Below are 27,030 nucleotides of genomic sequence, written 5' to 3'. Positions count from 1 at the left end.
CCGTTATATGGTGAACTTTACTATTGTGTGATACATGGATAAAAACTGCAAAGATAAATACAAAGTCTGCTCTTATAACTTCCTCCTGTGTCTGCAAATATTTTGACGGTCTTTAAAGCAGCACTGTGTCTGGGAGGGGCTCAGTTTTCATATGCTCAGAATCCCTACCTCTTCTTTGTGGAGACAGCACTCTGATTTTCTCTGAGAAACCCCACCAGACTAGGCCAATCAGATTTTCTCTTCCAGAATTAAACCTTGAGCTGAACAATACAGGGGCAGGAAAGAGTTGTTTCTGAGTCATTATGGTGTCAGCCCTTTGAAGAGACTGTCCATTAGCTCACACCTATCATTGCAGATCTTGGGATGTCTCACTCTTGGTCCTCCAAGGCCTGGCTATTCCGTTTTCCTTTTGATTCTCTGAGTTACTCCTTATACTTCTGATAAACTCCTTGGTATGACTAAGCTGGCCAGAGCTGACCTCTGTTGCTTACAAACGAAGAATCCTAACTGACACTGAACTCTTTTCTGGTCTATCGTGGGACTTTAAATTATCTTTTGAAGTAATAGAATTGTATTCATTTTTAAGTACCCTAAAAAAAACAACAACAACTAGATTTTAAAAATCTAATAAGACGTCCCTTTCCTTTAACTAGAAAAAGTGGAGCTATTGCACACTCCGAGTCATAAACTTAATTTTCTGCTACTGTCACTGTCCTAAGGTTAACTTGGTAAAAGAGCATGGTTCTTTATCATGCTGGACCAGAACTAAGGTCAACTGCATTCAAGTATCAAACCCTGGAACTAGTTCTGTCCTCCTGTATGATCAGGGATATCACCAGAATCCTTTGCAACTCTCGGCAGCATCCAATCTACCAAGCACTCCCTGGCGAGAAAAACAGAAGCTGATCGCTCAGCCAAAAGCCCATTATGGCACCTCTGGGATTTCTTCTGCCAGGGGAGCAATGAGCTTCTTAGCGGGTGGTCCAGAGCTATGGCTTCCAACATTACTTCTGAAGAGTAAAATGCCTATGGTCAGGGCGGAATGGCACAGAGGGGGGGCTTCAAGGAAGGACACCTACACCCCATTAATAAAGACTAGAGTCAATCTCCCTGCTAGTGTGGCTTTGGGAACCAACATTTAAAACTTGTCACTGACAGCGCTACTTATTTATGGTTGGCGATGGCTGGTTATAAGGCTGGTTTGAGGATGACTTCCTTGAAAGGGCCCAGGGAGACGTACCATGGGACTTCCCTGGTCTCAGAACTATTGCTGACAAAGACAACCAGCATCACCCTCTCGTTCTAAAACCGTGTTCTCCAATGTGGTAGCCACGTGTGGCTATGTAAATTTGAATTAACTAAAACTAAATAAGATTACTGCCCACATATCCAATAGGGTTGCTAGTGGGTACCATATTGGCCAGTGCAGATACTATTTCCATCACCGTAGGAAGCTCTCTCTATCGGGCAGCACCAGTCTACACAGAGGGGCCTGATGCTCTGTGAGGGTCTTAGTGAGGAGCGGTCCCTCCAGAACTGTGCTGCTCCCCAGTGGTCCCAGGGAAAGTCGGGGAGCAAGGAGCACAACCATTTCAAGGGCCCCCTTGAAGAGAATTATCAGAGTAAAAGGATGAAAGAACGTCTCCTTACTCAAGACAAGGGAGGGGCCGCTCCAAGGAAAATGGCTGCAGAGCTTGGCATGCTTCCCTGGGGGAACTGCTCTCTGAACTCTCCTGGAAGAGTCCCGAGGGCAGAAGGTGGCTAGGAGAACTCCAGTGGCAGACTGAGGAGAGGGGGCTGCCTGGGAGTAGCCTTCATTTCCAGAGGGCAAAGGGGCCAAGGGAAGGTGACTTGGTACAATCTGTAAAGGTTCACCCCTCAGAGGTCTACCTAACTGCAAGGGCACATTGGCTCTCATGGAACCGGTGCAGAGAGGACCATTGGGGGTGAGGGGGACTCCTAAGTGGTCATCACAAGAAGTCCTGCCCCCACCAGTGGGTATTCCCATGGGGACGCTCAGAAGACCCCCTCAAAATTAGGACCCCATGACATAAAGGTTCCACACTTGAGAATATGCTGCCTTGAGGGCACCAACACTGAATCACAACCCTGACCTTCAGGGAAGACCTTTTGGCAGCCGCCACCCAAACACAGCTTCCTCCCTACCTCTTCCTTCTCTCTTCCTTCAACTGCAAGGAACCAGCAAGATGAGCAAAATAGGGGGTTAAAAAAAAAAAAAAAACAAGGAAAAGAGAGACTACCCACCTCTGACCCACTGTAGGCCACTAAGGCTAATGAGACCAGGAGCTCTTGGTGGAGAGGCGGCACTGACGTTACGGTGGACTGGCTCGTCAGCACTGAACGTGACAAGAAGAGTGCTCGTCAACCCAAAACTTACTGGAAAAGTTAGGTATCTGCTCGTGAAAGCACCCAGGGGTCAGGAAGGGAGAATCAACAGGGGAGTTAGATAGACAGGGATGTGAAAATAAAGCCATTCTATGATTTTACCCTACAAATTCAGAAGGTTCTAGAAGAAATGCATGAGAAAGGTGTAGCCCAGGTAGGACAGAGGGAGGCAGTAAGCCCATGAAGAGGTGACGGTAAGAGAACAACATTAAGAATGACACCAGAGACCTGCCAGTTTGGAAAGTAGACCACTGGCCGTGGCAGCACCGTAAGGCATAGAGAACTAGCTCCACCTTACATAGAGAAAATGGTGGCTCAAAGAAATTCAACAGCTAGCCCAAGAAGACTCGTGAGTGGCCAAGCCGGGATTCAAACTCCAGTGGGCTCTTCACCACCACACTGCCACTTCTGTAGGGAGTGGTCTTGAGTGGGGAGCCCTTTTCAAGAGGTAGCTTAAGCACATCACTGGTTCTGAGACTCTCTGGTAAACCACTGTGTAGGGCAGAGCTGATGCTGACTTCCGATATCTGTTCTCCCCCTTTTCTTAGCAAGAGCACACTGTGTACTAGAACTTTGCAGAAGGCAGAGCAAGAGTTTGAAGTTTTCCTCCTTGGTACTGTCGGAAGAAAGGAGTGATGGCTGGAGCTCCAATGGCAATCCTGGACTATGAGGCAACTTTAAAGCCACATGCAAAGCAAAAAACTAGAAAATGCCTATGTCTCTGGATTTGTTTTGTATCTGCCGTACCCATGCTGGACTGCCTGTCTCCAGACTTCTTTTAAATGAGAGAAGAAACCGTTGCTTGAGGTTTTCTGTGTAGGCAGCCAACCCCCTATCCTAATTGGGAAATCAGAAAGGCCACTGGAGAGATTACATACCATGGTCTTCAAAGTCCCACATGCCTCCTTCGAAAGCATCTTGACAAGATTTCTGTGGGTTGAGAAAAGTTCCTGACAGTGGTCTTCCGGTTGTAGAGTGTATGTATATCTCCACGACCGTATTCCTCAGGCTGGGCTTGAACTCAGGGATCCCTACACCTTTTACAGGCATAAACTCCCAGACACAGCTTTGAGCATCGGTGGCATTGGGGAGTTATTTTTTAAAACATCTCTTCGCTATTTCTTTTGCTCTTTCTTCCCACCCCCATCCCCGTGCTAGGGAGAAAAAAAAAAAAAAAAAATTAGCCAGGCAAGAGTACATTCAATTCCCTTTTTCTTAATTAGAAGCAAAACATTTGGAAAGCGGTGGCACAGTCGCTTGAAGAGCATCTGCAAATTATCCATGAGCGCAAAGCTAGCATATTAAGCAAAGCAGCAGGGGTTGGAGGATACATTCCAGGCTAGTGGGGAGGGTAATCCAGACCTGCAGAGGCGTCTGTCAGTCACAGCGGGTCTCCTAATCCCTTCACTCACTGCTGGCCACGCACGGAGAAGGGCTCGCGTGAAATACAAAAACACCCAAAGCGCCAACAGCATCGCCACGAACTCTATCATCCCAAACTAATACGGCAGAGCACCTAATGGATTTTAGGGAAGCTTTCAAATAAGTAATCATTTCCTGGTAGCGGAGATTAGATTTCATACACCATGGCTCAGCCCAAGCTGAAGCAGAGAGATGTGAAGAAGAGAGTTCTTTTTCCAAAAGAAAAAATTCACTTCTAATCCACTAACAGACTAGGAACTATGCCTTCCAAACTCTGTGGCCTGGGGAAGGAAGTAGTTATCTTGATCATGAGCATTTTCTGACTTCGGTGGTTCTTGGGAGCCAGCTGTGTCACAGCACATGTAGGAATGGCTGACTACAGCAGATCCTGGGCTTTCTTTCACCAGAAAATGTTAAGAGCAAGTTGGCACACAGCAGGCACTCAGTGGATGCTGGCTGTGACAACGCCATGACCTCCCAAGATAAGCCAGGGTATTTCATTTTTAGACAGTTCCAACTGAAAAAGCTATTCCTTAAGCTGTGCTAACATCTAGTCCCCTGTACCTCTCACTCCTTGGTTCTACTTCCGGTTTGGAAGGGAACATAGGATGAACCCAGAGTCTTTTCGCCACGGTGGTCCCTCTAAGGTGGAAAGTAGATTCTATCACCCACGTCTGCTTTCTCCAGCCTAAAAGGTCCAGTCATTTGAGCCACCGCTTCCTCTTCGAGTTTCTAGCCCAGCAGGCTGGAGGCCCTCATCTGCAGGCCCATGGGTGTGGAGCTGCCTTCTACCCTCGGGTACTCGGAGAAGCCCCAAGGGGAACCACTTCTTGGGGTTGGCTTAGCTTCCCGGGGCTCCCTCAGTGCCTCGCGGAGAGGAGGTGAGCAATGAATATTGAGACCAGTAAATGACTGAATGAACGATTATGTCTCTTACTGAATTAAAACCCAAATCCTTTTTCTTGCTCCTGAGTATGCTTTTATCACGTGTTTGGGGGAATCTCATTTCAGGACCCTACTTGGGTCCCTGTTTCTGCTCATTTCCACATCGTTAGGGCCCATCGGAATTCCAGCGTGTTGAGATCTTTTGATTTAATGACTTAATCACTCCACAAATTACCTGTCCGTCCCAGCTTTGTGTCGGCTACAGATTAACTGGCATGCCATCAACGTGCTCATCTGAGTTGACTAATTATATTTGGCTTATATTCGTATTACAGGTCTTTTAAGAGGCAGAGTAAACATCCTTTGTCTTGTCTTTCTGAACGGAGGGTGTTATGGATGCAACTGTGCCCCCCAAAACCCATATGCTGAAGTCCTAACCCGCAGGACCTCAGAACGTGACCTTATTTGGAAATTAGGGTTGTTGTAGATACATTAGCTAAGATGAGGGCACACTGGAATAGGGTGGGTCCCTAATCCAACATGACTGGTGTCCTTATAAAACAAGACAGTTATAGCGGGAAGACAAACGTGACGAGACACAGGGAGACGACGGCCATCTACAAGGCAAAGAGAGAACCTGGAAGAGACCCTTCCCTCGCAGCCTCAGAGGAACCACCCTGCTGACTCCTTGATGTTGGATTTCCAGCCTCCGGAGCTGTGAGGCAATAAAGTTCTGTTCTTTAAGCCCCTCAGTTTCCAGTACTTTGTTAAGCAGCCCTAGGACACTAATACAGAAGGAGAGGAACGCATGGCCCTGGGGGCCCTCTCAACTAAAATTGTTACCTCTGAGACATGAAGAAGGTTTATCTGTGCCTTAAACGCGTGCCAGGGGGGAAGGGAGCATTTAAGTACCACTCCTGGATGTGGCCCCCTTCAATTCAGCCTGCTGACACAATAGCGTAGAGCAGGTGTGAACTTTTGTGGCTTCGACAAAGAATCCCTTGAGGATGGCCGTGAGGATTTTTTTCTTCCTTTATTACGAGCACCAGAGTTCAGAGGAAGATATCTAGGTTTATCGATTACCACCATCTGAAACATGCAAATAATTCAAAGATGGAGAATGGAAAAGGGCATATGCTGCTGCTGTGAAATCTCCAAAAAGAACATCTCACCCCCACGGAAAGAGAAAAGTTGAGACAATAGATGAAAACTCCAAAGTCAAGAGCCAAGTTGTGTAACAGCGGCGGGGCAGTGGGGGGGGCGGTCCTGGGGTCCACACGTCTCATAAGAAATCAGGATTAAAATCGTTGCTTAATTCTGTCTGTATCAGAAAGTGCTCACTGATAACAAAAAAGGACGCAAAACTCAACTCCCTGTTTGTCAACTCAGGTACTAACTCAGCTATGCCTTGGATAACACATCAATTTGTTAAAGACGCACACAGCAGAAGAAGCTACTTCTCTTCTTCCAGTTGTCAGAGCAAAACTCCTTTCCTCTTCTGTCCAGCAACCCGAAGGAAAACAAGGGAATTTGTGGCTCGGTTTCCTTGACAACCTTATCTTCACTCCAGGCACTGTCTCCCGTCTCTAAGCAACAGGGTACTCTTCAGAATTACCGGGAGGTAAAACCCAGCACTTATCCGGAGCCTTTGAGGACCAAGCAAATCAGAGCAGAGCAACTGGTCCCTTACAGGGCGGGGGCCCAGGAGCATGGAAAGGTGAACGGGCCCAAATGTCCTCCCCAGACCCCATGCACACCCCAGCATTCCCCCCCTCCCCGAGCCCTTGGCGCTTGGAATTCCACGTCTCCACCCTCCTCCCCTGGTTTATGCCTCTGTCCTCTGCAGGGGTCAGTGACTCAGTTCATCAGCTGGCTTCCCCCCTCACACGCCCCATGGCCGACAGAAAAGCCCTACGTGGCCCGTGTGTGAAGGAGAGGCTGACCCCGGAGCACAGGGCACAAAAAGGAAAGCTAAGATGCCACCGTGACTTCTCATAAACAAACGGCTCGGCTGGAGAAAAGTGTTTGATTAAAAGAGAAGGGTGGCTGGGTTGACATTTAAGAAGACTTTGTTCGCACCTGAAAACAGGATTCAGAGATTTTTACTTCTTCCCTGGCACCATGAACCCACCTCTTCCCTGGCACCATGAACCCACCTCTTCCCTAGCATCTCTGCGCCAGGAAGGGTTTCTGAGAATATACAGAGAGGAGCAAGTGAACAAAATCTCTGGAAATGAAAGCTCTGAACTTTAATGACAGCAAGAGAAGAGAGCTGATGGGTGCAAAGCTCAGAAGTTGAAAGGGAATGAGATTTGGAAGGCAAAGGTGCCGGTAAACGGCGCTTTCCGCTGCCATGTCCAACAATCAGGATCACTGCTGTTTACCTGGTACCTTTACGTCTCAGGCAGGCTCATTTCCACGACCACAGTTCGTTCTTATATCACCCGTGAACTAGGGGGTGGGGTGAGAATTATTCCCCTTCCTTCCTTCACCTTGGAAAGTTGTCAAACGTAACGATCACACAGTTATTTTCAAAATGAGATGAAAACGAGAGACTCTGATTCCTAACTCTTACTTATCCGTGGTTTGGCTCGTCTGAACTGCTATAATGCAAATGCAATTTCCAAGTTTTCTTGTCCCCAGGAGCTGTGAGTTATTTTCTGATTAATGTTTTTCGGGAGCCCATTAACATGACAGATCTGAGATTCCTGTCTTTGTTCGTTCGTTCTCCTTTGAGTGGAATTATTAAGTAGAAGAGCCCGATTTCACCGTCAAGCCCTCATCTGAGTTCCATTTCCAATACCTGCTTTGCCGAGGGTGCAGCTGAAACCTCGAGCAGGGGCTGCAAAGATCAACTGATTAGGGACACTTCCAGGGTTAGGAAAATACCAAGTAGTGGGAGGAGAAGATTAGGGGCTGGGGGAGTGACTGTGCTGAGTAATTCGTAGGACACGGGGGCATGGCAAGCATTGGCACAAGGTCCGGGGCAACAGGAAACGGGATCAAATATATACTCACAATAGCTACCAACCAGGGCAAGTGCGGGCAGAGTCTTAGGGCGAGGCCTTGAATGAGGATGTGGTGCTGCCCCTTCGGGCAGGTAATACCCAAAAAACACAGACCACGGGGTCGGCTAGTCTCTAAAGAGTTGGGCCTCTGAAGATGGGTGGTTTGAAACGGCTTGAAAATCTAGGTGTTGGAGGGAGCTCGGCTTCATGGAAAGCCCCCAAGGGGCTTCACACAGACTGAACTGGCAACCTTTATGCTGTCAGGAGCCATGCATCTTCTCCTCTCTGAGCCCAAATCCCCAGGCTGAGTGCTCCACCTCTGAAGGGGTCTCCACGTCACCAAGAAGATGTGAGCCCAAAGCAACGGACGTTGTTAAGTGAAGTCACATCTGTGCTGAGCGGGGAGTTTGAATGGCAATTACCTCCCTGAAAAGGGAGACAAACAAACGAGAGCAGGGGTGGACCACGAAGTACATTTAGGTGTCACTTCACTCGCTGTCATTTCACTCACCGTACTTAATCAGAGAAAGGAAAAGAAAATGGAAGGTTGATTTCAGGATTCATCCTTGGTTAGCTGTTATTTGCAGAACACAGTAACATTTTAATTATTTTCAACGCCACATCATAACAGCTATCAAGGGAGTACAGACAAAATGGAATAAACGGGGACTTATTAAATACATAATTAATGGGCACTAAAATTAGCATATATGAATATGAATGAGCTGAGGCCACTATAAAGTACGCACCTCAAATGTTATCAATTGATTAAGCCGCACCTCGGATGTCATCGATTGATTAAACTTGTTACCTGCTACAGCTTCTGAACAAATGAGGTCACTCAACAGGGGAGAGACAGACTCGTCAGAAGATGACACGGTTCCTTGGAGGGTTCTCAGGCTAGCGCGAAGGGGCTGGGTATTTTTATAAACCAAAATTTTAGAAACGTACCATTCTCTTTACAGTGGAAGCAAGGACAAATCAAGCTCTTGTCAAAGATCATCGCAAAGCCAGCGGGGACTCTGGAATAGTTAGTTAGCAACACAATCATACCTTCAATTACTGAGGACGGTGGCAGACAGCACGGGGGTGCTGTCCTGGGTGGTTTTTCCAGGAGCAGGAAAGGGTCTGAAGGTATTTCTCACGCAGCCTTGGGCTGGGATGGAGCCGCCCAACCGAACAGAGCAGAAGTGATAAAATTCTGGCAGAAAAGGTGACTGCTGACAGTAAGGTGATCTGCCCCGCAGCCACGGAGGCAGGTCAGCGCTGTGCCTGTGTATTACCTCCTAGCTACCTCGTTAACTACTGGAAGAAAGAGACCAGCCTGATGTCCAGCCAGCCAGTGGCTTCGAGCCTTCCTGCCCGCCGGTGTGCAGGGCCTCTTCTCATCCCCTCTACTGTGGATGCAAACACTGGCAATTGGTCCTACAATGTCTGGGCTCAATCACAACTCTTCAAACACTAAATATGACATTTTATGCACCATCTTCAAAGTCTTCGATGTTCGCTGAACCAAAAGAAAGATCACACCTTTCCACTGAGAGCTCGTCTCGATTCTGCTGACCTCCTGTGAGAATCGATTCATCCTGCACTGTATTATAATATGTGTGTATAAACTTTCTCCTGTTGGATTGCAAACTCTTTCAAAGTAAGGACCGCCTCGCATTCTTTTTTGTACCTCTGGGAGCACCTACATCTGTGCCATCCAAAGTAGCAGCTACTGTGGGACTTCCCTGGTGGGCCAGTGGGTATGACTCCACGCTCCCAGTGCAGGGAGCCTGGGTTCGATCCCTGGCCAGGGAACTAGATCCCACATGCATGTCGCAACTAAGAGTTCGCGTGCCACAACTAAGACCAGTGCAGCCAAAATAAATAAGTAAATATTAAAAAAAAACACAAAGTGGCAGCTACTAGCCCTGTGTGGCTACAAGACACTTGGAATTTGGCTAGTATGATGGAGAAAATAAATAATGTAATTTTAATTAATTTGTTTAAATTTGAAAACGGAAGAAGTATAAAATCTTTTTGCAGTAGGGCGACATTTTACTTGAATCACCCAGAAAATGATGTGCCAGAAGTGTAAAATACACACTGGATTTCAAAGACTTTAGTATGAAAAAGAACAATGTGAAATAATCTCGATTTTTAAAATAATGATTCTATGTTGAAATGATCATACTTTGGCTAATTTAGGGTAAATAAAATATATTTTAAAAACCAATTTCGCCTGATTTTTTTTTTTTTTTCTTTGCGGTACGCGGGCCTCTCACTGCTGTGGCCTCTCCCGCTGCGGAGCACAGGCTCCGGACGCGCAGGCTCAGCGGCCATGGCTCACGGGCCCAGCCGCTCCGTGGCACGTGGGATCTTCCCGGACCGGGGCACGAACCCGCGTCCCCCGCATCGGCAGGCGGACTCTCAACCACTGCGCCACCAGGGAAGCCCCTCACCTGATTTTTTAAATATCTTTTTTAACATGGCTCCTCTAAAGTTGAAAATGGCACACGTAGCCTGCATATACTTCTGAGGAGAAGGGGGACCCCGGGGGACCCCGGTGCTCCGTAGACAGAAAGTTTCCAGAAAGCACTGCTGATGATTGATTATTTGAACGCTGTAAACATGACCTCCTCACCTCTCACCTGGTGCCCATTACAGCCAGAGAAGAGCATTTTTCAGGCCACGTATCTGGGTTAGATATATAATCTGTGACCAGGAAAGAGAACACAGAAGACTAGTGGCAATGGAATAAAATCACGTGTGCCACTTAATAACCTACCTCCTTCTGAAATGGGTTAAAAGTGCAGCACAACAATAGGTTGTAAAGTGAGAGAAGAATTCAGAGACTCAGACCAGAAGAATCCATTTCATTCTTATCTCAGCCGCAAATGGGCCTCTGGGCTTCTTGGCCGCAGAGGGTGAAAAAAAAGGTATACACACTAAATTATAAGTATCGTTTCAACAAGGGAGACAAAGCTTTTCCAGGTGGTGCATTCTGAAATAAATATTTAAGAGAACCGGGTGATGAACTGGGCAATGTCCCCAGCAAAAATGTGACAATAAATGCCACGATGATTTTCATGTGACAGTTAACGTCCTTTCTTCAAACTCCAGGGTGAGTCAGGAGCGGCTGTTCTGTGAGGGGCTAAGCTGACACAGACCAATGATGTCGCCCTGCTCGGGGGATGGGTGTGTGTCTCTTTGCAGACAACACGTCACGCCCAGAGGAGAGCGTGACTAGCTGACCTGGGAGCAGCCCTCCATTGCCCCCGGACACTGGACATGACACAAGCCTGCAGCATGATTCCCCTGCACAAGCCGCCCTCACCTTGTGCCATCCCCACAAAACCAGATCAGAACCAAAGGGAACAAGAATGATGGCGCCACAGGGATGACCCTGTACCACCCTTAATTTATTAAAACAATAAATATATAACTTGCAAGTTTTGATCTCTAAGTATTTTATTCATAACGTATTTTTGACACACCCCATGACTGAGAAAAACCATCTCAGGAAACAAAATGTCTTCCCTAAATAAAACTCGTCCCAAGGCAAGCTTGGGTAGGCTCTGAATAATTGGTGAAGTTACATTTCCATGCGGTCCATCCAACAGCAGTGCCATCCAGTAGAACTTTCTGTGATCGTGGAATTGTTCTCTGTCTGCTGTCCAATATGGCAGCCATAGCTGCATACGGCTCTCCAGCACTTGACATGTGGCAAAGTACAACTGAGGGTCTAGATTCTGCATTTTCTTTAATTCTGATCAATAAAGAGCAGAACATTTGGTGGCTCCAGGATTCAAGCCCGGGCCTTTCTGATTCTAAACCCTGTGCTTATCCACATGGCTAGTAGCTGGCATTTTGGGCAGTGCACCTCCAAAAGGGCTTCACGCAAACCATGTTCCAGCCACGATCTGCCTGGCCATAGTAGAAAGACAACTGGAGGTGACTGGATTGAGTCCTGATACAAAAATAGGTTCAAATTCTCTTGCTTTAACTTCTTTCTTCAATTTACGTAACAGGTAGAAGGAGGACATAACCTAGGAGATGTGGAAATGGGTCTCAATTTCAAACCCTCATCCTTGTGCAGCCTTAGAATGTAGCCTCCTTGATCTGAAGGCCAGAGAGTAGGGCACAGGCATCTGTGTGTCTGCTGGCCTTGGGGCCGGAGTTGATGGCGAATCTAAAAGTCGCCTAGTCGCTTTCCAGGGATCACGTGGGGATCCGAGAGCTGCGATTTCACTCTCTGGGTGTCTGTGCCGCCAATTCTCACGCTCAAACCCAACAGCCTGATTTGGGAGTGTGCTACGAGTGTCTGCTACGGCACACGCCCAGGAGCACAATATGCCAAGCAGAATGTCACCCCACACAGGAGCCTGCGCTAATTATAATGTCAGGCTCCCCACTGAGAATCAGATAATTACAGGAGAACATTACAATGTTTCCAAACTCCTGGAGTAAACGCATCTTCGCATGTAACCTCCTGGAGGCAAAAAGCAAAGTGATCTGAGATGGTCCCACTCGAGACCACCGAGACCAGAACTGAACGATCTTTGGGGAGCAAAGGGAAGCCAAAAGTAGGTGGGAGGAGGGGCGTGGGGACCCGGAGGAGGTGGAGGGAGATTAACGTTGTTCGGACCCTACTGTGTCCCGGGCATCGTGATCTGCGCTACGTGGCAGGCAACACGGGGAGCGGCCTTGCTTGTTGCCATGCTGTCACCTCACTGAATATTGAACAGCAAGATAGACGTTATCTCCGTTTTAGAGCTGGGAAAACTGAGACTCCCATAATCTTACCTAGGAACACTCAGCTAGTAGAGCTGGTGGCTGCAGGGTCCAAGTCCTGGCCTTTCTGACTCTAAATCCTGTGCTCGGCCCCTCCCTCCACGTCTCCTTCCTTGACGTGGTTGAAGCAGTGACCGTCTGCCTGGGAGTCCCGACCGCCCTCGCTTGACGGTGGTGGTGGTGGGTGTGAAGGGGGCTGCACGGTGTTCACCCCGCACACATATGTGCAGGGAGCCCACAGCGGCAGGTGCCCTGACGGGGATGCGGCTTCCGCTCCAGGCTTCCTCCACCCACATCTCCTTGCTGAGATGAGCCTGCGGCATCAGGAGTGACCATCACGGATGCTAACATCTGGCGTGGCAAGCTCCAAACAGTGAGACGCACTTGCTGAACTTTTCTGGAATCACGGCTGAAAAGCTCTGTGATCCACCGGAAGGAACGCAACGGAGCTCCCTATGGCAACAGGCAGACTGGAGGCGGCATACAGAGACGAGCATGAATCACGGTCTACCGGGACCTGCTGTGTGACCGTGAGCTCGGTCTTTGACCACTCTGGGTCTCAGCTGCTAAAATGTAAACCAGGGGTGCAAATACCTAAATCATATACGTGGAGCACTTGACGTCTGGAGCTTCGAAAGGCCCCAGGAAACGGTGGCCTCCGGTGTCATCAGGGCATTGTATTCCTGCCAGTGATTTGTGGTGTGGAGTGGGGCTCAGCGTACTCAACTGACTGAGCCTGGGTGTCTGGCTGCACAAAATGTCCCTCCAGTTTCTGGGAGCAGAGCAATGTGAAGCGGAGGCGGCGGCATCAGGGCTTTCCCGGGAAAGTTCCATGGCTATTAGAACTTTCTATTCACTCTTTGCCCCAGGAAAATGAAGACTCAGTAAGTTCTTCTTTTGAGCTGTTGGCTCCTTTCCACACACGCTCAGTGCAGCCTTGTCAAAGCCACAGCATGTGGAGACCAAGGCAGAATGAAGCAAGTGCCCGGGCTCAGGCCACCAACAATCCCTGGAACCTGGGAGTGCCACCTTCTCCTGGCAAAGGAGACTCTGCAGATGTGATTACCCTGGATTATCTGTGGATGGGGTAACGACCCCCGGATTACCGGGGTGGGGCCCACACTGTAGTCACAGGGTCTTTATAAGAAGGAGGCAGGGGGAGATAAGATACAGAAACGGATGCAGTGTGACCACGGAGGCTGAGATATATAGATATATAGATATATATAGCTAAATCACTTTGCTGTACAGCAGGAATCAACACAACGCCGTAGGAACTTCCCTGGTGGTGCACTGGCTAAGAATCTGCCTGCCAGTGCAGAGGACACAGGTTCGATCCCTGGTCCGGGAAGATCCCACATGCCGCAGAGCGACTAAGCCTGCGAGCCACAACTACTGAGCCTGTGCTCTAGAGCCCGCGTGCCACAACTACTGAGCCCATGTGCCACAACGACTGAAGCCCACACGCCTAGAGCCCGTGCTCCACAACAAGAGAAGCCACCGCAATGAGAAGCCCGTGTTCCCCAATGAAGAGTAGCCCCCGCTCGCCGCAACTAGAGAAAGCCCACGTGCGGCAACAAAGACCCAATGCAGCCAAAAATAAAATCAATTAATTAATTAATTAATTTAAAAGGCACTGTAAATCAACTATAATTCAATACAAAAAATAAAATAAAAACAAAAAGCATTTTTATCTGATCACATGAATCATAAATATTCATTACAGAAAAGTTGAGTTATAAATCTCACAAAACACGAAGGAAATAAAAATCAGCCGTAATCCTGTAACTCCATAAGCCCAAGAATAACCAACCACTGTTAACATATTAGTGTATAAATCTGTGGGGTTTTGTTCCCTCAAACAAAATCACTTCTGATGAAAACGTCAAGCGTCTCATCTAAAGCCATGAAATGGGGTCCTATTAGGAGCCGTCAGGAGGACAAGCCAAACAATTAAAATCAACTGTCCTGCTGTTCTAGAGACACAGGCAGTGACCTCCAGCTCTCTCTGCGTCACAGTCACAACCAGCAAAGCAAACTTGACCCCTGGCTCTGATGAGAGGAAATATAAAGTGTGCGATTTACCCAGCCTCTTTTTCTATGGACCTTTATGAATCACGTCAAACAGCAAGGAAAGTCCAGTGTATCCCAGAGACCCACAGAAGTTAAATGCGTCCCTTAGCCCACCTGGCGGCCAAGGTGGATAGGAAACTGAGACACCTGACTCCCCTCCTAGAAAGGAGGCCAGGTCCCCGAATGCACCAGCCATCCCCAGAGCCGGAATATATAATGTGCTTCAATATGAACTGTAACATGGGTTCCAAAAACAAGACGGCACAGGCCTTCTTGCAAGAAGCTCCATGTACGGGGGAGACACAGATACATTCAAATAACTGCATTCAGAGTGATAACTATCAAGACAGAGGCAGACACAGGATACAGGGAGGTGTCACCCAGAAAGGAGTGATGAACACTGTGAAATAAATGAAATTAACAATGTACTACTTGTCTTCTTTTTCACCAAATCATCCAGTGCCAGAGCTGGAAGGAACCACAGGGATAATTAACACACACGCCTCCTCCCCCCCTCCCCCCCTCCCTGCCAACCCCACCAAATTCTCCGATGGAGCAGTGCTTAAATGAGATAAGTTCTAGAATCCCTTTAAGCTCTAAATTTAACGTTCTCACGTACAAAGACCGTAAGCTACTTATGAAAAGAGATTAGTGGGAACTCCATGGCTGGTTGATTTTTAATTCCACTCTGACACAGAGAGGGAGCCTGTTTTCCGAAAGCCCGTAAATCCCTGGAAGGCTCCGAGCCCAGGAGTCTGTATGACATGGCAGGAGAAGCCCGTTAAGAGACAGTGTGCTCCCAAGGCTACAGAGTGGGGTTGCTTTCACAGAAAACATGCCGTTTCCTTGGGAGATCATTTTCCAAAGGGCTCAGCTCCCCGGGCCGAGCCATAGAAGGAACGTTTGGTGAAGGGGGAAGCCCCCCACATCCTCGGGAGCCTTTGAACCCACCACTCGCCGGTGAGCAGGGCTCACGTCTGCTGGCCTCCATCGGGCATCACCCTTTCCTCCTGAAACATTTCAAGTCCTTGCACGGCTGGACAGTTTGTTTCTCTAAAGCAGGGGTTCCTTCCTGCTCTGGAGCCGTGGGTGGACTTCGTGAGATCTGTGAATACCCCAAACTGCCTGGTAACTGGTTTGCGTGCAACCTTCTCTTACGAGAGGGTCCATAGCCCTTAGCAGATTCCTGGGGGGACTGTGAACCACAGAAGTTTCAGGACTCATTTATCCTTGCACACGTGTCTAAAATATGAAGCCAAGTGCCTTGGGTGTGCACTCATGTCTGCGTGTGGGTCCTCGCGCTCCAGAAACCTCTGGGAGACAGCACACGGGCTAATAAGATTTCCTTTTAACTCCTACATTTTAAAAAAAAGGTTTTTTTAAACAAAATGTCATCCCCAGGACATACAAAACTGAACCAGCCAAGACAAAAAAACTTCAAAAAAATCAATTATCCATTTAGTTGCTGTGAAAATCTACCTTTAAACCCAGAGTCTCGGGGAACATCAAAGCTCTAGTTAAATTTTTAATAAACCATGAAGGCTAGCGCTAAAGAAGAGACCTTTTCAAAGATAAGTTGGCGACAGACAAGCTCTTGAAACGGTTCTCATCAAAAGGCACGAAGCTGTCAGAAGGCAACGGTGGGCGAGTGAACTTCCCTTTAGACTGAAGTTAGAAGCTTGAGACTCTGGGACTGAGCCCCAGGGGGGCCTTCAGAAACACATCTATTTGTATTTAGATCTTTATTCTTTTTCAGCTGGTTAAAGAAGGAGTCTTAAATGGCAGAAAGACAGCCGCTAACTATTATGACTGAAAAGACGGCCTAAGTAACTTCTCTTCTTGAATGATTAGCATTTAACAGGTTGAAAGTGACCGTGGAGGTTTTGGAACTGTGCCCTCTGCAGAGACCCTGGTCTCTCGATAAGCTCTTTAACATACTGGGCGTGAGTATGACCAGATCCTTCCACCCAGGCAAATCCACTTTGGTCAGATTTGTGTGCTGGGGTCCCACGTAAGACATCATCTCAAGACATACTGAATAGCAAGCTCTCGGAAAACAACCAAAATAGTTGACTCAGAACCCAAAGGGAAAAAAGCCAAGAGAAAAATGAGAGGGAAACAGATGCTGACAAAAAGTGGGAGCAAATTGGCCTATACGATCCTATGATAGAAATTCCTAAGATCAGGATAGAAATAAGAGAGGAAAAGGCTTCTCATCTAGAGGAAGATCTGAGCTGAGTGATTAGACGAGATGTTCTGAGAGATTTCATATGTACACTGCAACAGACAACATATTGATATTTTCATTCCTTAAAGATGACCAAAAGAAGTCTTCACTGCACAAGCAAAAGGCTATCAAGGCACACACAGGGGAAAAATCTCGGTTTGGCCGTGGCCTTCGTTTCCACAGTATTGAAGCCAGAAGATACCAGAGCAACATCTATAAGAGCTACAAGGAGAAATAGGTACCTCTAGCAAAAGCTATGCCTAGTCCAGTCTCTGCTCCTGTACTGGGGTAACAGGTTGACATTATGAACTCTGCAAGGACTCAGATAATATATCACCTGGGGCTGCTCCCTGAGCAAGGTTGTCACTCAGACTTGAGTTCCAAAACTATGAAAGATGGATCAGAATGTTTAAGAACACAAGACTGAAGGAGTCAGGAGTATTATTAACGCTAATAACAGCTACCACTTTTCAAATGCTCAAATGGCCCAGCTACTGTATATATATATAATCTTCTTTAATTATCAAAATTGGTATAGTTCACTTTGTAAATAATATCCCAGTTATCTCAGTAGTAGCATTATCCCCACTTCATAGATGAGAACACCAAGGTTCAGAGAGCTCACGTCATTTGTCAAGATAAACTAGTTAGTTAAGTAGTAGAGCTGGAATTCCGCAATGTAACCCAAGGAGATCCTCAGGGTCTCTCAATTTGTTTTTTTAATAATATCTTTACTCTTTTTTCACGCTTATCTGTCTTTTCTAGTTACTCCATATAAAACATATTATTTTTGAAACAGAACACCAATCGATTAAAATAAATCCAAAGACACAAAACAAATTACTCCAAAATGTTAAAAAGGAAAGGATTGGTAATGTAATAGGGAAGAACCTTTGTATTCTGTTACAAATTCACCACTAAAGGGATGTGGCCTATAAGCTCAAATTATACATAATGGCCCATCTCTGGGAACCCTGCCTCCCAGGTAATGGGAAAGAAAATACCTTTGTTTAGCTCAGAGGAGACATCCTGACCAGGCCCACCTGTGAACGGCTGCAGGGAGGAAGAAATTAACACACCCCCTCCGGAGTCTGACCAGAACCAGGAAATGTCTGACTTTACTCCCTCCCCTTTTAGTATAAAAGAAGCCTGAATTCTAACCCAGGCAAGATGGTTCTTTGGGACACGAGTCCACCATCCTCTCGGTCTGCTGGCTTTCCAAATAAAGTCGCTATCCCTCACCCCAACAACTCATCTCTCGATTTATTGACCTGTCACATGGTGAGCAGTACGAGCTTGGACTCGGTAACGGTAATGACATCTCAGAAAGATGTCCCCGTGAAGAAAGCAGGTAAGGCAAACATCAGTGTACAACTGTACTGAATTCAATACTTTTAAAAAGGATTAAGAAGAACCAGAGACACTCTGTGTTTACGAGAGGTGCAAGCCACAGCGATCGGGCAACAGCTATGAATTTATGCCCAAACGACTTGGTATCAAATATGTGAAGAAAGGAACTCATAGGTGGAAACTGGAGTGAAACTGTCTGCGGTAACTGGGACCAGAAGTTTTAACACGCAGTGATCAATCCAGAGCCGGTAACCCAAAAAATAAACTCAAGAAATCTTTGCACTCCCTCCCGCATGCCCCCTCGAGAAAGGACCAGCCTCACGATTGCCCAAGCCCCTTTTCCAGCCAGGCAACTGAGCTGACAGAGTCACTTCACCCTCAGACCCGTGGCTGGACCGCTCGGGGCAAGACCTCACCTGGGATGTTGTGTATGGTGATGGCCAAGATGAGTAGCACGATCCTCCTCCAGCTGCTGCCGCCGGGCAGCACCGGGTTCCCTTGAGACAGCACAGGGGCAGCTGGGCCCTCTGGAAGGTCGGTGGTCACTGCCTTCTTCCGCTGATATGCCTCGCCATTCTCACTCTTGTCTGAGCAAAAAAGAGAGGGATGGAAAGAGAGAGTAGTTTGAAAACAGGCACGTCAGTACTTGGACAAGCAGCAGCTGGAGGAAGCTTTCAGGGCTGGAAAATGGTCTATTTCCTAACTCCCTGAGGGCCCGTGTGTGCTTCTGCCTAGTCCTCCCCGCCTGCATTCATTCACTTACTCGTTCATTCATCAATCAGTCCTTGAACAGACACTCAGTGCCCAACGTATGGGTACTAAAAAGGGTAAAAAGATATATGCTTATGCAGAGCTGAGTCACTTTGCTTTTTTTTTGTTGTTGTTGTTTTGTGGTACGCGGGCCTCTTGCTGCTGTGGCCTCTCCCGTTGCGAAGCACAGGCTCCGGACGCACAGGCTCAGCGGCCATGGCTCACGGGCCCAGCCGCTCCGCGGCATGTGGGATCTTCCCGAACCGGGGCACGAACCTGTGTCCCCTGCATCGGCAGGCGGACTCTCAACCACTGCACCACCAGGGAAGCCCTGAGTCACTTTGTTATACAGCAGAAACTAGCACACCACTGTAAAGCAAGTATACTCCAAGAAAGATGTTAGAAAAAAATGAGAAAAATTTGAATAATATGTTGCTAAACGGAAAAATTATAATATAGAATAAATAAAAATAAAATTTATAAATAAAAAAATAAAATTATAAATAAAAATAAAATTATAATATAGAACGTGATAGCACAATTTTGTTTAAATTTATGTGTATGTACTGAAAACAGATTGAAAATATAAATGTCAAATAGTAAGCCACGGTTATCTCTGAGTACAGGACTTATCAACGAAAAAAAAAAAAACAGAAAAAGGGCAAAGAGATGAAAATGGGGCATCCTAACACTGCCTGTTTAAGAGAAGCAGGACTGAGCACAGATTCTGGAACTAGGCTGCCTGGCTCACTTCCTGACTCAGCCTCTCATCAGCCGTGTGGTGCGGAACAAGCTATTTAACCTCTCTGTGCCTTAGTTTCTTGATTTATAAAATGGGGTAAGAACAGAACCTATGCCACAAGGGTTTTGTGAGAATTAAATGAGAGGCTGCACCAAAGTGCTCAGACCATACAAAGTGCTTATGTGTGGACTGTGGCTGCTGTCACACGTCCCCTCCCTCCTGCAGGAGGTGACCCTGCTCTACAGGTCACACTGACTCAGGGGGAACCAACTCGGATGCCAGGCTCAGCCAATCAGATTCTCTCCCCAGGGATGGGGGACGGGAATGGGGAAGGACCACGTGACCCCCAGTGTGGGCTCTGCATCCGAAAGGTCATGTGATATAAGGGCAGCCACGACGTACGTGCACGAATGGGAGTAGGGGGCAGCCAGACAGAGAGACAGAAGGTAACAGATGTACAGAGACAAGCAGAGATGGGAAACCACGCAGCCAGAGACAGACACACAGAGAGACAGACAGACAGAAATACAGACAAATGGCAGCCTGGGTGCCACAGGACATTCTGACCCTCATGGGCCGACTAAGGTACCCAGCCCTTGGGTTTCATGAGATTACCTTCCTTGTAAAAGTCCCCCTTTGGGGGGAAGGGGGTGAGGGATAAACTGGAAGTATGGGATTAACAGATGCACACTACCAGATACAAAATAGATAAACAAGGATTTACTGTATAGCACAGGGAACTATATTCAATGTCTTGTAGTAAACTGTAATGGAAAAGAATCTGGAAAAAAGGATATACAAGTATGTATAACTGAATCACTTTGCTGTACATCTGAACCTAACACAAAATTGTAAATCAACTATACTTCAATTAAAAATAAAATAAAATAAAGTTCCCCTTTGGGTATATATTTGAAAAGTGTCATTTCTTAGGGCCAGATTATGCCAAACACCCATGGTCTCCTGGGTTATTTGCTAATCCCTAATGGAGGCAAACTGCCTGGATCTGAAACACAGGACCGAGACTGAGGCAGGGAACCCAGGCTGCGGTTCACAGCAAAGGAAGGATCTTTCAGACAGGCTTCCTGCAAGAGGAAGGGAAACACCTGGGGACACAGATGGAGACAAGCGTCCCTCCATCATCTGAACCTGCAGAGCCTGACCCAGATGTCACAGACAGGTCACCAGAGCCTGTCTTTGGGACATCCACCACAGGACAGGGCAACCCTACAGCCCAGTGTTGGCTCTGCTACCCCAGGGGGATTATTAGTGGCCCCTTTCACTCCCCAAAGTGTCCTGGTTTGAAAGATAAATTTTATGGCTCCCCAGGTTGGGGGAAACAGCAGAAGCCTGACTGAGGCTCTGCTCAGATGGGGTCCAGCCGACTTGAAGGGTAGGAGGGAACTCTCCGTGGTAACTACTTCCCTTCTCTAGGGACAAATTTTTCACAAGCAAAATAATTCTCATCTCTAAGCTGAAAATTGCAGAAAAATTTTCCCAAAGTCAAATTAAGAAACTTTGAGGATTCCTTTACGCCTGAGCCCGGGCATTTGGTGCGGCCTCTCCTTACTCCTGGAAGTAAAGCAAGAAAAGGGCAGTTATCTCTCACCCCCTCAGGTGCTTCAAGACCAGGGTCTCATTCTATAAACTGGATCAGATCTTTGATTCCCTTTCCGGATGAGCCTATCTTAGTGGAATACGGTTTGTATGCCAAAAACATGAAAAGAAAAAACCACTTCTTTTGAAAAGCCATTATGTGTTTGTTGATTCAGATCAAGCCAGTGCAGGCTGAACAGTAAGAGAGAGCCAGCGAGCAGGTAGACTCACTCCTCCCCAGCTGGTTCTCTTAGAAACAGCTGGATCTCAGACCCACTGGGGAGAAGGGGCCTTTTATCGGTCCTCTGAAATGCCAGGGTCGTCAGCCCTCCAGTGGTCAGTAGGCACAACTCACGACACCGGCCTCTGGAGGATGCAGCTGTCTCAGGGGATAGCAACAACTCCTCCTAGACAATATTTGCACGAGCTGAAGCTAAATATTCACCATGTGGCATCTATACTGTGTGTGTGTGTGTGTGTGTGTGTACACGCGTGTGATTACCGCTGGGTACCATCTTTCTTGCCTCAGATATCAGACCGTCTTTGTGTGTGTATGCATAGGTGTGTGTTTCTGTGCACACACGGGTGTTCTTATATCGTTGACAAAACCTGATGACTCGGGCTGCAGAGGCTGGTCGTGGAACTGAACAAAACATGTGGGATTTCAAGCCCATAGACACTAAAGGCACAAGCAAACAGGCCCAAGTGCCGTGTAGGAAGGAAGCCGAGTGGTGATGAAGGGAGCTCAGCTGTCTCCTGGACCAGTCAGTGGACACCACAGATTCCCTGGACCTCCTCTGCACACGCGGCCCTGACCTGGATGCTCTCCAGTGGGCATTGATAGGAACAAAAAAAACCCATCTCCTCCCTTTGGGATTTTATAATTTAAGAGAGGACAGACAGGGAAGATGTGAATATGTTCCTGTAAATCTAAGGGACAGAAATTCACACTCTCTAACAAGCGTGGGAGGCTAGACTGATTTCTGTCAGTGTCACAAAAGGATGCGGCTCTGAATTTCCTGCAAATAATGCACAGAGAACAACGGAGATGATGGGTGCCCCGTCAGCAAATTCCAGCACCAAACACGCGTTTAATAGGAACATCGAGAGGCATAAAGAGTTATTAACCGGGACGAGGATGCACGTCTCGCCTTGGGGTCCCGAGGTGTGAAAACTGATGTCACTGCCTCTCCCAGTGGGAAATGGGAGGGTATGAACGCCTGATGCACTTGAGAAAGTTAAATAACCCACCGTTTGGTAACAGCCACGAACGAGTCTGCAACGAGGAAAAACAGTCCAAATAAATCATTACAGAGAGTCCGGATGCATCCCCAGCAACGAATCCCCTTGTCTCTCCCAGAAAGGTTGCTTAAGCCATTGCAGAGCATCCAGTAAAATACCAGCGCCGTGGACAAAGGGACCGCTTAAAGGAGGCCTGGCGCGGGGTTAGGGGTGTTGCCAGAGTGATAAGCACCCGTGAGATTTCCTGGGAGGGGAAAGGTCTGGGCATTTTTCGAGTAGGATTTGGCAAAGAGGAAGGACATTTTAGGGAAGGAACACCCGATGTCGGGTTCAGAAATGAAAAACGTCATCAGCGACATCCGGGAAGGGGTGATGCCAAGAACTTATTCTCAACTGACCCTCGATCCTTACAAAAGCCCCATGAAGTGGAGACCACCCCCTTTAACAAACAAGGAACCTGAAGAACAGAGAGGTGGAGGAACTGGTCCCAGGTCACACAGCCGGTCCAAGATGGATGCGGGAGTCAAGCTGGGTCCTCTGCCTCCAGAAGCCACTTCTTCACCTGGGCCCCGTGGTTGACCAGGGGTGGGGGGTGGAGTGGTTACCTGCCCCTCTGCTCGCCAAAAAGGGTCACGAGCGAGTCTCTGCAGTGACATTTAGAAGGCTGAAACCCCAGAGGTTTAGCTCGGAGAGAGTCCAGTGAGCTTGCACTACACGACACCAGAAAAGGCAGAAAAGGCGCAGAGGGAACCTCGTATCTGTAATCAATCACACCTGCTCGTACACAAACCTGAAAACGTTTCAGGCAAAGCTGTTTCTTAACCCAGCAGACCTACTGTTTTAAGTGTAAAGCAGCTGTTAAGCAGGAAGTATTTATTAACACCAAGCACGCGACACAGGGTTACAATCCTTTCGGGAAGGTGGAAAGGAAAGACTTCAAGGTTGCCCATCGTCAAGAAACATTTTTAAAAAGTTTAAACTCAAGCGTCTGTGAATCCACAGAAAGAAGGGGCCCAGTGCTGGGGTTCGGCCTACCGTCCCCCACTTCATCCTTCCGGGAGAGGCACCCCATCGCTAAGTTTGAGAATGAGAACCACAGGAGAACAGACAGACCGATCCAAAGCTCACTTTTCCCGCTGAATCACCGGGTCACCTTATTGGACACCTTTTGTTCCCTGCGCTCTTCTCCCTCAAACAAGGGATGTGATTCTTGTACCAACATGTTATATTGCACAGCAAAAACAGAGCCAGGTCTGGTGGGCACAAGCCGGGGAAGGGGCGGGGAGGGGATAAGCCTCCACCCCTTGAAGTGAAAGGCCTTGATGTCTTTAGATCATAGGCTCTACACCATTTGGGATCAGCGATGCTTTTGAAAGTACGGTGGAGCTTACACTCCTCCCTCCAGCAAAAAAAAAATACACAGACGATTTAAAAATAATGTTTGAATCCTTATGGGTTCAAGGTCGTCAGACTGAGCGCGTCTTGCTAGATAAATGCCACGGTAACCTTCGTTTCATAACCCGGGGGGCGTCTCAGCAGGAACACAGGGTGTTTGCTGTCCCTGTGATGATGTAACCGGCCAAATCCAATAGGCCCAGTGATGGGAGCTCAGGCCTCCAGTGAATAACGGCAACACTAATTAACAGATCACCAGCCACAAGGGCTTTAAAAATGTCCCCAAGGTATCACTGGAGATGATCTGGTTGAATTAGAGCGATATATATTCACTATGCAGTCTACACACACAAAATCCAAAGGCTGATCAAAAGCAGGGAAACAGGAGGATCCATTCACTTATATTTCCTTCCCCTTCCTTCTTGTTTCCCAGAGAATCAGAATAACTTGGGGAGAAGAAATTCAATTACCAACATGAGTGTGGCAATGTTTGCTGAGAAATTTGGTTCTGTTTCCTCCATCAGCTGTGGGATTGGCACAACTTCCTTTATATAATGAAGGCTGAATTTGAAACACTGAACGTGAAGCAACTACTCAACATGGGTTACAACAACCTTGGCACGTAGAGAAAGCAAGGCCCATGGAGGCCCTTCTTAGCAGCCACGTGGAACTTCAAGGAAGAGCCAGCGTGGTTCTCCCCATCTTGGCAGAAGACGCCTCAGCTTGGAGACATTCAAAACTACAGCCTGTTTCTGTCTCTAAACCTATCCATAATTCTCATACTGTTTCCTTTTTGTAAAGCTGTAAATATAACTACGTGAAAGACCATTCCCCCAAAAGAGTCACCAATATCCCCGATACACTGACTGTCACTTGTTCCCACCCCTCGTCCAGTATGTGCACGTTGATGTTTTGCACATTTGCGGCCAGTGCACGTGGTAGAGAGAACAGATGCTGGAGCACACGGGCTGCTGTGGGATCATATGGCTCTGTCAACCATGGGACTGTGACTCTGTCAATCATTAGCCATAAAGGCTTTAGGCAAATGCTGTATCTGTGTCTCAGTGCCTTTATAGTAAAATGGGTTTCATAGCCATATCTACTTAGGAAGGCTGTTACGAGGACTAAAATATATGTAAAGCACTTGGCACGGAACCTGGCACCTGAAAAGTACGATTCATGTTAGTTATCGCAATTGATTATACATACTTTTTTTTTTTTTGGTACACTTCCTTTGAATTTTATTTTTTCGTATATAAATATAAAAAATATTTTAAAAATATTTTAAGCTATTTCCTTACAGATACGATACGTTTCATTTTATTTTTTGGCCACACCACACGGCTTGTGGGATCTTAGTTCCCCAACCAGGGATCGCACCCGGGTCCACAGCAGTGAAAGCCCAAGTCTTAACCACTGGACCGTCAGGGAATTCCTTGGTTATACATCTTAATATACAGTTTCATATTCCATTTGTTTCTTTTAAAACTACAGAAATATTTTCCAAATTTCTTAGCCTCTGGGACTCTAGCTTTTAATGGCTCAAAGGCATTTTTGCTTAGTTCCAAGCCAATCATTTGCAAAACCATTTCTTTTTTATTCAAGCCTGAGCGGTCGCTCTTTCTCTTCCAGATGCTAAAAGATACAGTGCTTCTCTCTTGCCACATGGGGGCGTACTCTTCTGCTCCCTCCCACCCAGGATGGGCACCCACCCACCCAGGGAAAGTACTGCTTGACTTCACGAACCAGTTCTCTGTTTTACGGCTTCATGATTCATACATACCGCTGGAACATGTAAAAGGGCTGACCTATCCCAGGAGACAGAGCTTAGCACATGAGGGAAAATTCCTATTGCAACTGGGGGTGGATGGGGAATCTTTGTGCAAAGATCCTTAAATCTTTCAGGTGCTTCCCTGCTTGCTTGTAAGTAACTGCCGGCCAAAAATTGGTTTCCTAATATTGAACCACAGCGGAGCTGTATCACACGTGCGTTTTACAAATGCAAATGCAGATAGATGCATTTGAAAAGAAACAACAGAAAATTCCCTTCTTTGACCCATGGCTCCCCTTCCACCTTCCAGTACTACCTCCTGGAATTAATTTTGGATTCGATCTCACAAGAAAGGAGAGGCGTCAGTGGAAATGGAGAGAAAAACAAAACAAATTCATTCTTGGCTTTTGATCTTGGGGGGTAGGAGGCAAGTCCTGGTGGTTTAAGAAAGAAAAAGGATTTTCAAGGAGGGTGGGGCAGATTTTGATGCTTCAATATTTTGCCTTAAATGCTGTCTTTAGAACCCCGTGGGCACTTGAAACGTGCCTCAACTGTCAGGAACAGGGAAGCTGGGGGTGCAGTAGAGTGTGATATAATGCAGTCTACCGTTGGTCAAGAGACAGAGGAAAGAGGGAAGGAAAAACGATGCTCACGCCTTTCCTGGGAGAAATTCCTTACAAGGTCACCCACCCAGGAGTGTCCCTAGATCCGCCGGAACCCCTTGGAAAGACCGACATCTAGGCTGCAAATGTAAAGTCCTGGCATAGAACCAATGGCAGGACATTCATTTAAATGTCATCAATTTAATAAGTTTAGTGGGTTGAACTAGTCAAGGCAGGGCTGGTCAGCCATTAATCCATCTCTCCTTTGGGCAAGTACCCCCAATACAACTCTCCTTCCAATAACCTCATTTCTGATTCTAAAGATATAAATGCATATTTAAGCAAACTTGGAAAACCTCAAAGTATAACAGAAGAAAACTGAAATCCCATCAGCTAAAAAAAAAAAATTTAGAGTTTGGTGTATTTCCTTCCAAGTTTTCTCAGGTGGTTTTACATAACTGAGATGATCATATTATACAACTGCTGACTATTTTTACTCGCACTAAACGTAACACAAACGTTTCCGCCGTATGATTAAAAACCCTTATAAGCATTTCAAGCAGTACAAAGTACTATTTACATTCTCACACCATTGAGCCTTTAGGCTATTTCTAAATTTTCTTCCCTATAAATATCACTGCAAAATCTTTAACCTATATAAACAATCAGAGATCTGAATGAACAAAGTTCCCAGAAGCTGAAATGCTGATCAGAGGGCCTGGATGTATTTGTCTAATTAATTTCCAGAAAGGCCACGCCATTTATAGTCCCCTGGGCAGAGT

The 27,030-nt window shown here is 47.0% G+C and overlaps 1 protein-coding gene across 6 annotated transcripts in view; it reads right to left on the bottom strand.

Annotated features, from left to right (window-relative positions):
- SLC39A11 (solute carrier family 39 member 11) overlaps positions 1-27,030 on the bottom strand; it is a 447,715-nt gene that overhangs the window by 143,873 nt on the left and 276,812 nt on the right. For all 6 annotated transcript variants that reach the window (XM_089901696.1, XM_089901693.1, XM_089901697.1 and 3 more), the window contains exon 6: positions 18,567-18,737. In XM_089901696.1, the coding sequence (XP_089757822.1) occupies positions 18,567-18,737 (171 nt within the window). The remainder of the gene's footprint in view (positions 1-18,566; positions 18,738-27,030) is intronic.

The sequence above is a fragment of the Delphinapterus leucas genome, chromosome 19, assembly GCF_059928025.1.
Source record: "Delphinapterus leucas isolate spDelLeu-1000000601 "Yukka" chromosome 19, BTC_Dleu_Yukka2, whole genome shotgun sequence".
NCBI classification, from domain to species: domain Eukaryota; kingdom Metazoa; phylum Chordata; class Mammalia; order Artiodactyla; family Monodontidae; genus Delphinapterus; species Delphinapterus leucas.
Note: the sequence above shows the minus strand (reverse complement) of the source record. Positions and strands in the feature narration are given on the sequence as shown.